The sequence below is a fragment of the Dicentrarchus labrax genome, unplaced genomic scaffold (genome assembly GCF_905237075.1).
Source record: "Dicentrarchus labrax unplaced genomic scaffold, dlabrax2021, whole genome shotgun sequence".
Taxonomy (NCBI): domain Eukaryota; kingdom Metazoa; phylum Chordata; class Actinopteri; family Moronidae; genus Dicentrarchus; species Dicentrarchus labrax.
The window spans coordinates 22,489,400-22,501,886 of NW_026136706.1; the positions used below are offsets into that span (position 1 = coordinate 22,489,400).

Here is a 12,487-nt window from a genome sequence, read left to right on the forward strand (position 1 = left end):
CCACAGGAACTCTCTGCGGTTTTAACTTTATCCAACCAACAGAAAAGCATCTGGTGAAGGAATTGTCATGTAACAGAAATGAAAAAGAGGCAGAAAGTGAAGAAGAACAACAACAACAAAGAAAAAGAAAAGAAGAACAAAAACAACATCACCATCAGCAATAGTAATCCGGGATAACCAGTATCATAACTCTGGTTATCAACTAACTCTGGGTTTCCCTATCCAGCTACTAGTGTGTCCATGTCAAGCAGGCAGAGTTTGATGCTAAACAAACTGTTATGCTCATGTGATGCACATTATAAGATTAAATGTAACGCAAGCCAGTTTATGCTGCCAAAGCAGAGAGGAAGACAAATAGTTAATGCCCGATCAGGTCTATCTGACTCAAATGTTGCATTTGTAATCATGGGAGCTAATTAACAGTGTGTGGATTATTTTCATAGTAAACAACATACAGTATAATTTTTTTTTTTCCAATTATCATCACAAAGTCGCCTCATGTTATTCAAAGCTGAGCTGAGTATAAAGTGGCCACAGTGTCAGGAACCTTTGCACAATTAAAATGCAGCTTTAAACATCATTATGTATTTGCCGTTACAAACTATCCCTCTGCTTGTTAAGCCCAAAGATAACTGGCTAACCCACTTATGTCACTAAGTGGTACAGGCCACAGAAGAAGAAACAACAGAAAAATAACAATTAAATTCAAAATACTTTATTTGTTCCTTATGGGACAATTACAAAGCAAGTGAGTGTACAAAGAGAAGTTCACATAGACAACTCATTTACGCACATAAAAAGATTAGAAGACATAGAATATGGCCAAAACTGCACGTCCATTTGAAATGGTCAAAACGAGGAGATGTCAAGAAGAACAAAACACAAACAATAAAAGAATATGATAAAAATGAACAAGACTAATGCAAAAAGAAGATACATATCAAAGTACAAAAGTACAAAAGAATAAGAAAGGAACTAGAAGAAGATAAAGAACAACAAAAGAACAAGAAAAAAAGCAGACTGCTGGCAAAGTTATTTCCAGTATTGCGAATATTGCAGTTGCAAAGTACACACAGTTTCTGAGGTTGTATAAATGAATAATGGTTTAGTAGTAGAGTTCAGTACTGAGCAGAGATTCACTGAGCACAGTTTCAGCTGTGACTGACTCATTCTGCTTCACCTCCAATGCCCTACTTCCGTTCAGGCTCCTGGGCCTTTGGGCAGTTGAGGCGGGGAGGGATTAGAGGGGATGCTGGTGTGCGGGGCCGGGCCAGGCTGCAGCAACGCCAGCAGCGCTGTGAGCCGGTGTCGCCAGAGCGATCTGCCAGGTACGCCACGGCGGATTAGAGCCACTAGTGCTGGCACTGTGAGAGGGGCGACGTGAGGGGACGTGTCCCACGTAGCCCTCACCTCACAGGAGCATGGCTCTGGAGAACCATGGGAAAAATGTTGGTGGTTGTGGATTGGGGTGTCAAGAACAGCTGATGATCTCATTTAAATATATTTAAATGTCTTAAATATCCTCTACTGTAACAAAAAAAACAAAAACAGGATCAGATCATGTGTGTTCTAACAGTGTGTGAGATAAATTGTGAAGGTTTTTGATTGTGTTTAAGAGTCATGTGTTAAGTAGCTGAAGTTGTAGCAGCCTGTTTCTGTTGCACTATAGCACCATCTGCTGCCATTTGGTACTGAGGGGAAAAGCTGTCTTCTGCATTCAGGGTTCAGTTTACGAGGACTGACAGTCGTCCAAGTCATAGGAGCTCTCTAGGGAAACGTCACGACAGACATCCAGGGAATGGCACAAGAATGTTAGTTGCTCAGGTTTCAAAGCCTATTTGTTATTTCAACTGTAGAAAATACAGCTGAAATTTTAACTCTTGCAAGCATGTTTCAAGTTTAGTCCAACATGCATGATAGGCGTGACTGGTAAACACTTGAGGTACATAACATTTACAAATACATTTTCCATTATATTTTTGAGATGTTCATTTGTTTTCTCATGAATTCATGATGATCCAGCTGCACAGAGCTGTTGGATAAATATTAAGGCACCATAGTTTTATGACACTGAACATGTAATTATGAAAATCTTTATTCGGCTGTTTTGTTTTGGATTTAATTAAGTGATCAAAACTTACACAGTCGAAGCAAACCTGGTTGTTCACTATTTGCAGTTATGCCACTTGCAGTAAGCTCTTCCTTCCAATAAATACATCACCTCATGGTTAAGCACAATGAATTAAATAAAATTTAAAAAAAAACAGTATCTCTAATCAAGATGTTTTTATACATATATCATATATATTAGGTTATTTACAGGGATTAAATTAGTACAGGCACCCATAACTGACTAATGAAATTAATAAAAACATGGTTATAGGAACCACATTGAAACATCATCAGGGCAAATTAAGTTAGTTTACTAATGATGTTAATGAGACACTCTCTTACTTGGGAACGTTTAACCAGTTTTAAGTCCAGTGCTTTTCTATTAATATCACTCTTAATATATTATTACATGATTGGTCATATTCTGTTTTTATTATTCTGTGACTTTCTATGCAATATACCTATTTGGTGTGAAGGTGTTGCAATTCACTCAAGTGTCCTGTACAGTCAGCTTAAAGTAGCTAGTTTCTTGGTTATTGTAGTATCAGTGATACACCAATTTGTAATCAGTATGTGTGAGTTGATTTTCCTCTTAAACGCACATATAAAAAAAATATTTGCTTTATTTTTTATTTATCATGTCATAATGTATACTTTTTCAAATTAGCTGAGCTAATCCCCAAATCATTCCACATAACCCCCGGTGCTGTAGCTGCAGAAGTGCCCCGAGGATAATTGCACCTTCACTGCCTCATTGTGCCAAACTCCACTAATTACCTGCAGACCAGAATCTGTAGGAGATAGTGTGGCTAATGTGGCCCCATAGATGACTTCTCCTCTTCTTTCTTTAAAAAAATCTGTGGTTTATAGGTCTCTCAGCTGCATAAACACTTTAGAAGGGCATGAAAGGATCATTATGACTGCTGGAGACAAAATAAAAAAAATAAATAATAAATAATAAATATAAAATAAAATTTAAAAAAAAAAGAGTACACATTTAATTTAGACTATTAAACTATAAAATATGTAAAACTTTGTGAGGAATCTCTGGATCTCAGACTGATCTGTTTCCCATACTTCTTCGTGTGTAGCCTCTGCACTGTGGAAGCAATACATTATACCACTCTCTGTGTTGATTGGCTGATGATGACGTCACCTCTGCAGGGCTCCAAGGAGAATTTGCCATGACAACCACTGTGCACTATTATTGGATTTCCCTCTTCAGACTGTACAGAGACCTCACAAGAAGACTCACACCTGTTTAAGTGCTCAATCTGGGGAGAGGCAGGTTTCACACGCTGAGCTGAAACAAGAGGTTGTTAAAGATTTCCCCAGACGACGAGGACGTTACAGAACTCAGTGAAACTGCTCTGACACACAATGATGCCGTTATAACAAGTCCTGAAAAACGTAGGGATGGATTATCTGAATTTATTAATTTAAAGATTGGTTTAAAATCAAGATACAGCTCTAAAAAGGTGATATTATCACTGGAAGTGCAGATCCAATATTCAAATTAAATCTTTAGATTCACAGTTCAACACAAGAGAGCAGCATTGTACTACACGAAAATACTAATATTTAAAGACCACTGCTATTGAAAGTAACCAGTAAGTCCAGCTACAGTGGTTAAGTAAAAACTAAATATACCTCTGAAATGTAGTGGGGTAAAAGTATAAAGTAGCATGGAATGGAAATACTTAAGTATATGTTACTCAAAATCATACCTAAGTACAGTACTTAAGATAAAGTAATTAGTTACTTTCCACGACTGCTAAAGACAGTGTGGTTTTTTTAAAATGTTTTCTCCTTATTATTATTAGCTTCTACCGAGAAGTAAAAAATACAATACAATACATATGATATTTAACTTTTCTGTAAAAGCTCATTTGTCAATAATTGTTGTTTTTTAATTGACTCCAAATGTATTTTATACATAGACAACATGCCTCACTATCATATTTGTCATATTTACATTAAGGTGAAGCAGGCGTGGAGTGAGTAATCTTCGGTTTCCCCTTTTTCATTAAGGGGTTTAACCACTTAAGGTATAATTAAGCGGTGTGTCTCTTAAACTTGCCAAGCAAAGGAACGTTGAGGCTTTAATAAAAATAAACACATACGGGATCCTGTGTTTAAACTGAATGAGGCTGTGGGTGTGTGGAGATTGCAAAATGTTAGGTATTTAAAGAATTCAAGGTTAAGGTGTTTAAGTGAACTACTTGAAGGGATGTTCCTAAATGAATTATTTGTTTAGTTTGTCGTACTGCTGGGCTATTGAACATCTGCAGAATGGCAAACTGGGCAAAAGTCCAGTTGACTGCTTTACTATCTTGGCCTGGCTTTAATTATCTTCCTCCATCTTCTGTTGCTGATGTGACATTTCTCTACTAAGATGCAATGTGAAAGGTGTTGCTCACAGTGACAAACCCACATCAACTCTCATCAACCTTGTTTCAGGCAGGGCCCACACTATCATACACCTTTGCACTTGATGTGTTTGGATGGCAGTACAAGACACAACAGTTCTCACAACTCAGACACGATGGTCTGAAAATTGTCTATTGCAAAATAAAAATCCATAAACAGCAAGTCATCTGCTTCAGGTTAGTTTATGTGATGCAAAGAACAACCTGGAGTAAACCCCAGTGCTAGTTTGCTCGCTTATCTGCTTAACATTTGGAGCGTTTGTTGCCAATTAGGCACCAGGCTGAGGTATGAGCTGATGCTCTAATGGTGTCAGCTCTCAGTTTCTTTTATTCCTGATTTATGGACCTATTTAGCAACTTTGCATCTTTTACTTCACACACTCACATTCTGCATTAAATATGAAATAGCTTGTTAGTTACTTTGCTGTCACTCTCACTAACTTCACAAGCTATTTCAGACTCTAACCTGCTTTTGCTTCAACCTCTGAGACATTTGGATATGTTCGGTATATAAATTCAATTTATAATATTCTCACATTAATACTTGATAAACACTTTAAAATAAACAAAATGGAGAGTCAAGGTTGTAAAGTTACCTATGTAGTGTGTAGCACACGTGATGGAGAAAAACATTTATTGAACAGTGTTTCTGTACACAGTTATGTGATTCGTCCTTTAAATGTGTAGTTTCATTTACTTACATATAACCTGACATTTACAAAGCTTAAATCTACATGCAAAAACAACAAATACATGAGAACGTCAGATACAGTTTCACTGTTATTTAAGTTTTACTATCAAACACCAGGGGGCAGAGTAGAGCTGTACCGACTGTCATTCATTACTGGCCAGAGAGAGTCCTCCCAGCTTCCAAAAATAGATCAAATGTAGAATTCTTGGTCTTCTTCCACCTTGTCTGCCTCTTCAACTGGTGCACTAATAATGCTGCAACTGTCCGACTGGTTTATGGAAACATCGCTAAGGGACGGAGCGGTACTCGTGTTCACACTGGTGCTTTGGATCCTTAACCCCAACAAGGTAGAGGGGGTGCTGGTGGTGAAGCTGTTTGGAGTCCGGCCCAGTGTGGCTGCCCTATAGTTGTTCTCTGGGATTCCAGGAGAGAGGGAGGGTCCGATGTCTTCTGGAGGCGCCGATAATGGCCGAGTCTGTGGCATGGTGGATTTGATGTACGCAGACACCACTGTAAGGTCCACACTGCTGCCTGGATTTACTTTGTCCCCTGTGTCCACATCCGTCTCCTCCGCCCCAACCAGAGCATCAATGTTGAGCCGGAAGGGCGGCACGAGGGAGGAACTCCTGTTGAGGGAGTGGCTCTTGTGATGGGGGCTGGGAGATGGGCCAGGAGAGGAGCAGGTGGAGTGGGAGCTGGCTGAGCCCATGTTGGGTAGTGAGAAGAGGGAGCCGGACCGGTGGCCCCTCCACTGGGTCCTCCAGCTGTCCGGATGTTGCTGGTCTGCCCACTGCTCCTGCTCGTCCGGCTCCTCGCAGGGCAGAGGGTGGGAGCTGTGGGGGGTCTGGTGGACTCTGGGACGGGATGTCGCCCGATGGTGGTGCCGACGGTTCCTGTAGGAGGAAGCGTTTCGGGTGAAGGTAGATGGAGCCGAGGCTGATTCAGTGATATTGGATGATATGTGGCAGGGATCTTGTTGGTGTTTGAAGTGTGTGCCTTGGACCTGAGCACAAAGGAAAAGAAAACCCATGAGAATAAATACTGCAGTGTATATTCACCTGTATTGATATCAGACAGTCTAACCAGAGGTACACTGCAAAATGTAATTCAAGAAAGTCATAACATCTTATTTTAAGGTGATTATATCTAATGTGCACTTCTGAAAGATAAAAACAAATCTTGCAAAGCACCATTTTCAATACATTATTAACGTGTTCTAAACAGAGCTATACCATTTTGACTTGTCACAGCAGAAAAAGCACAGATGGAACCAATAACATTAACACTGGCTCTGTTCCATAAGGTCTCAGTAAGCCACGACAGTGAGCCAGCATACAAGCATACCAGCTGTGGAACTGGCACTACTCAGTGTAACGCACTTCTTATTAATGTTATTGATAAGACCTGTGCTTTTACTGCTGTGACATGTTAAAACGGTCTGTAATCTTACATTAAAACTATCATTAAGGACTGAGTCCTACAGACTGTGACACACTAGTATTACACAAAATTACACTTGTTGAGTAAACCTTATTCCAATGTAATGTAATGTTTTCAGATTCTCTGCAAAGTACACCTTTTGGGTACACTTGAGTTCAATTAAAAATCGTTCTAGTTGCTGCACTGGCAGCTCGTACTTGCTGACAGCCTCCTTCACTGCTCTGTGTAGAGCCACAACTCAAACTGTGTTTACCCACAAAGACAGAAATATGCATTCCTTTCATCGCCTTTGATCGTTTCATCATGCCTGGTTCTGCTTTATAAAGCTCAATGTTTGAGCAACTGGGGGCATGCACAAGCCTCTGTTCCACTCCCAAACTTCACAGTAAATGGACATAGAAATGGCCTTAAACTGTTTGCATAGTTTTTTTTTTTTTTTTTATCCGAACTGTTAAACTGTTTGCATAGTGACACTGACTATTCCACCTCTCATCAGACCTGTACATGAGAAAAACAGCAGTGCGGTTTGACCGACTGTGTTGTATCAGCAATGTTCTCAGACAGTACCAGAACAGCTGTCATCATGTGAAACCATTATGTATGGTTGTGGTTATTTATTTTTAGCCCAAAACACTAATTCAGCACATGTACCCGTAAATCATCATCATCATGATTTCTCCATCACTTCACTCATTCACAAAGTGCTTCAAAACTGAGGATAAAAGATTTTTTAAAGACATTTTTGCTTTTTATGCCTTTATTTGATAGGACAGGTGATGAGGAAAGGGGAGAGAAAAAGAGGGGAGGTTGGAATTGGACCCGAGAAGTTAGTCCAGGTGAGCCACCGTGTGCCCCAGTATAAAATATTACTAACATGGGAAAATAAAGTCTTCAATGTTAATGAAAAGAATGATAAAAATCTTCATTTTAATAAATAATTATGTAAAAGTAATATGCCTTTGATTGAAATAATACAATCAGTAATTGGCAAATAGCCTAAACAAACAATGTTTTACTATAAGATAAATTACATTCTTACTTTATTTTTAACCTGCAGATAACCTCTTTAAAACTGATTGCATGCTGGTCTGGTGTATGCATGAGGTGCACTAATAGTTACTGCACATTCTTCTTTTATAAATACCAGTTAATGTGTGGGAAATACCGTATGCATGGTTTTTGAAAAGTGCACACTGTTTATACACCTGGCACCCGGTGTCCACCAGCAGGTTCTATGGTTGCTTTGGTTCTTTGGCCTCCCCCGCAGCTGCGTCTGCAACAGGGTCTTTGAATGTGGCCCATTTGATTTCCGTGTCATCAATCTCCCACAGGTCTGCCTAGTTTCAAGAACCTTTATCTTGAATGTCTGAGGTTTCATTGCCTTTATCAAGTCTGTTTTTGCCAGTTTTAAGGTCAGACAGTGTTATGTCAGATTTCAGGTAACCCCATTGGCAGATTTTGCTGTTTCATATAAAAAGAAATCCTTGAGCTTGAAGGTTCATTCTTGATCTTTGAATAGCAGTCTAAACCTTTCAGACATTATACTTGTTTGTAGAAGGGGACTGTTGCAGTGTAAGAGAGCCCAGAAACTCTCCCATCTTGGTGTATGTCCTGAAGAGGTAGTTAAACATGAGGTCACAGGGGTTACAAAGAAAGGAGATGCATATTCACGACTGTTAACCTCTCCCTGTAGGACTCGCATGCAACCAAGAACTCCTCACGCGATGCACAGGCAGGAAAATGAAGGAAGAAGGGGTACAAGGGAACCCCAGGGTTTACAAAAGGCCCCACACGCTCCCTGTTCTCAGCCAGTCGGCCATCATGATGAATCATCCCAGCAGCTGGAGAATTCATCAACGTAGAGAGGAGCCCCATGTGTATCACACCTCCATTTACGGACCAAAACACAGAGACTGCTGTTCAGAAAACCCTGCTATACTGCAATTCTACAGTCTGATCATCAACCACAAAGTACCAGGTCTGGAAAAGTAAGAAGCAAAATGCTAGATTCCCCAGTTCTGACGGAAATGCGGAAATTTTCTTTTTTTAACATACAAGGCAGCTGCAGCAGTATTAACTTCACTGCTCTGTCAGTTCAGTTTCTCGTCTATGTTTTCCCTCTCTGTAAGTATTAAAATGCACTGGACCCTCCTCCTCTCGAGGCTGATAGTTTCTCCATGTTTCTGTTCTCATGTCTGCTCTGTCATCCGCTTTTCCAACCAAACAATACAAGCAGAAGCAATAACTTTCCACTCAGCAGCCTCAAGACAATTTTTCCAACAGCAAGGGGATAAGGGGAGTTTGCAGATTTCCATATGTCCACACTCAACAACAATAAATATCATGGAAGCAAAACTTGAGCTGAACTGTGATTTACCACAACCTCATGAATGATGTCTGTATTGTGATGGAATAAACTGAAATATTTATACAACTTAAACTTTAAAAGTATTATCCCAATTTCATCATCTAAGGAATTTATACAGAAAGAAATTAAACATTTTCTGGTTCAAATGTAAGAGTTTGCTACATTTCTGTGATTTCTGTCATTATAAATTGAAGCTCTTTGGTTGTGATTGTTATATAAAGACCTCACCCAGGGCTCTGGGAAGTTCTGATGGACATTTTTCATAATTTTCTGACATTAATTGATGAATCTTAAAACAAAATGTGAGAAATTAGTTTTCAATACATAACTGGCATCATTAAAACAATTTAAAACACAGGGCACAAATATATTAATACAATTCTTAAATTAGAAGAAAGTAACACCCCCACCAGAGTCTCTAGCCATGCTAGTGGCTCTATGAGGCTAACTGGTCATGTCGGTATGCTGACATGCTGATTTTATGCAGGTTTAATGTTTATCATGTTCACTTTCTTAGATTAGCATGTTAGCATGCCAACATTTGCTAACTGATGGGATTGTCAATCATTTTGAAGGTATTAGGTCACATTATTAGTACCAGTTTGGTGCTAACAGTGGTGCTATATGAAAAGTCAGTGGATTACCAAAGCTACAGCCAGAATTCATCCTGGGGTGGACATGAATGGACCAAATTGAGATATTAAATCCACAAATGTCAGCCTCATGGAGTAAAGGTAGGGGATCGCCAATGTCATTAGGATTCATCCTCTTGGGATCTTGAATGTCTGCATAAAACCTCATGGCAATCTATCAAATAGACCTTTTTTACAGCAGCCATTTTGACCTGAAATAATGTTACTAGTGATACAAGTTAAGGTTCTCTTTCATTCAGGCCAAACAGAGTCAGGGTGCTGCTATTGTCCATGTTGACTCAATGGAAAGTCTCTGCTCCACTAAATGGAATGGAACCTTAATTTGTATTATTGGTAACACCTGTGTTTACCCTACTATTTCATGTCAAAAGGGCTGCTGTGAAAGAGGTCAGGAGTTGTTGAGATATAAGTGCTGGACTGACCGACAGACCACAGCCATCTCTAGAGCCATAGCGTTATCATGGCTAAAAACAAACAGCACAATAGGCTAAAGCTATTATGTTGGATAAAAGTGACAGATTATTCCAAAAAATAAAATAAAAAAGAGCACAAAACTGCTGTTGACTGTTGACCAGAGTGTCTCTATGGTAACAGAGGGCAGCTCGTTAAGCAGATGTCTCGTTAAGGGAACACCTGTCTGTGTGAGTGGACGCTCTGCTGATTGAGAGGCAAACAATCAGACTCATTATCTGCTGCTTTGCACAAATAGCAGGCAGGAGAGTATGACTACCTTTCATGAATTCATGATTTGGTTAACTCACCGCTCTCAGTGAGTAAACGACACTATGAGAGCCCCTCATAGGCTCTCACAAGAACGGGACAGACAAACGTACGTATGGACAATTGGGATACATAATGCCTCTGGCCACGGCTACTTGCTGGCACAGAGGCATAAAGGGAGAGAATATTGGACTTACATTCACCAGGTGGCTAGAAACTCCAAATGAATGACAATGTTGCTCCGTAAGTGCTGGATGTGTAAGTAGGCAACAAGTTCACCATATCAACTTAAAAGGTGATGATATGTCAATACTGTGTTAACAAAATAAAAATATAAAAATATATAATTATTGCAGGTTTAATGGTGGAGTTAGTTGCTTGGGAATGTATTGTATCAATGAGGGTTGTCATAAGGATGAAAATAGAAATGTGTCCATGTATGAGGAGGAAAAGTGAGTGTAGTAAAGCTCCAGTGTTTTCCTTTCTCCCTGCTCAGTGTCTCTCATCTTTCTTTTTAACCACTTCTGCCCTCTGTGTCTGCTCTCTCTCCTCTACAGTCCTCTGCCTCCTGTTTATCCTCCTCTCACTCTCCTCTGTCGCTTTCCTTCGCTCTGAGCCATGAAGCGGTTGCACGGCTGCATATTTATCTCTCCCACACAGGAAATAAAGAGGCAGTGAGTGTTGTCGTCTACTGCTGAGGCTGTGATTTAAAACGTAATGATACTTGAGGCAGGACGGGTTTGTGTGTGTGTGTATTGTTAACCCAAAGACGCTGCAGGTCAACAGCACGCATATGTAGTTTACTGAAACTATATCTGTGCATGTTTGGGTGAAAGTGTGTGGGCCTCCGTCTGCTAATACGGAATGACAGGATCTGTCCAGTTTTCCGCGAGGACAACGCACTACAATGCCGGTGAAGAGCCACAGCAGGGGGTAATGAGGTTGTTGACATGGCAATGATCAGACTCTTACTTAAGCATTGTCTTGGAGGAGGCACATGAGAGGAAGCAGGCGAAATACCAAGACCTGGTGGAGGAGTGCAGAAGCCGGGGCTGGCGGGCTCACTGCGAACCTATCGAGGTGGGCTGCGGGGGGTTTGCTGGGCATTCAACCTGCAAAGCTCTGTCAGGGCTAAGAGTGACCGGAGCTGTTAAGAGGGGAGCCATACGTTCCATAACAGAAGCCGCAGAGAAAGCCACACGATGGCTTTGGATAAAGAGGGCGAGCCCGTGGATTGGTGCTGCTGGGATGCAATCCGGGACTTGTTCGACCCCGGATGGGTCACCTGAGTGAGGGGGTCTGATGTTGAAAGACCCGAAACCCCCGATGACCCCAGGAACATCACTGATGATGCATCCCAGCGCATCCTAGAGATGTATTTAAAAACCGGGATAAGCAAGGTCAGCCAGAGATCTGACCTCAGCAAGCCAAAAACACCACAAATGAACACTAATGTTCAACTACATGACATTGCACAAAACAAAATAATCTGTGAATTAAGTTAATAAATGTCTTTCTTCATCTGTTGAGATGTTTGTTTGTGGTTTTCAAAGCTTTGATTCTATCAAAGCTGAAACAGTTAGTCAGCAGAAAATGAACCTTCAACTATCTTGATTCATTGTTTCAAGTAGTTTCTCAAGAAAGAAATACCAAACATTCCCTTCTTAGTTGCTAGTCTGTGCTAAGTGTGAGGATTTGCAGCTTCTGTTATATATGATCGTTAACATTTGGACTGTTGTTCAGGCTAAACAATACATTTGAAGACGTCATCTTGGGGTCTGGGACAAAAATACCACAAAGTAGCATTTTTTGTTGCCATTCCACAGACCCTATAGATAGCAAAGTTGACATTATTTTGGTCATGCAGCTTTCTAAAAGTAAAAGTCCCTTCATTTTCTGCACAAACAACGTTAGGTGACTGTTGGAGAACTCTCAAAGCTGGGACGGACAATATAATCTCTTGTTGGGGTAATCAATATAAAACTTGTGTTAGAAAATATCTATTGAAACATTCAATCATAAAGCTTAAATAAAATAGACCTTTTTCACAGCAGCCATTTTGACATGAACTAGT

General features: G+C 40.2%; 1 protein-coding gene across 3 annotated transcripts in view; it reads right to left on the minus strand.

Annotated features, from left to right (window-relative positions):
* Window positions 1-5,125: 5,125 nt before the first annotated feature.
* The window catches only part of LOC127366053 (protein FAM124A), a 28,740-nt gene continuing 21,378 nt past the window's right edge, over window positions 5,126-12,487 (minus strand). For all 3 annotated transcript variants that reach the window (XM_051404753.1, XM_051404752.1, XM_051404754.1), the window contains one exon: window positions 5,126-6,235. In XM_051404753.1, the coding sequence (XP_051260713.1) occupies window positions 5,423-6,235 (813 nt within the window). In that variant the 3' untranslated portion in view covers window positions 5,126-5,422. The remainder of the gene's footprint in view (window positions 6,236-12,487) is intronic.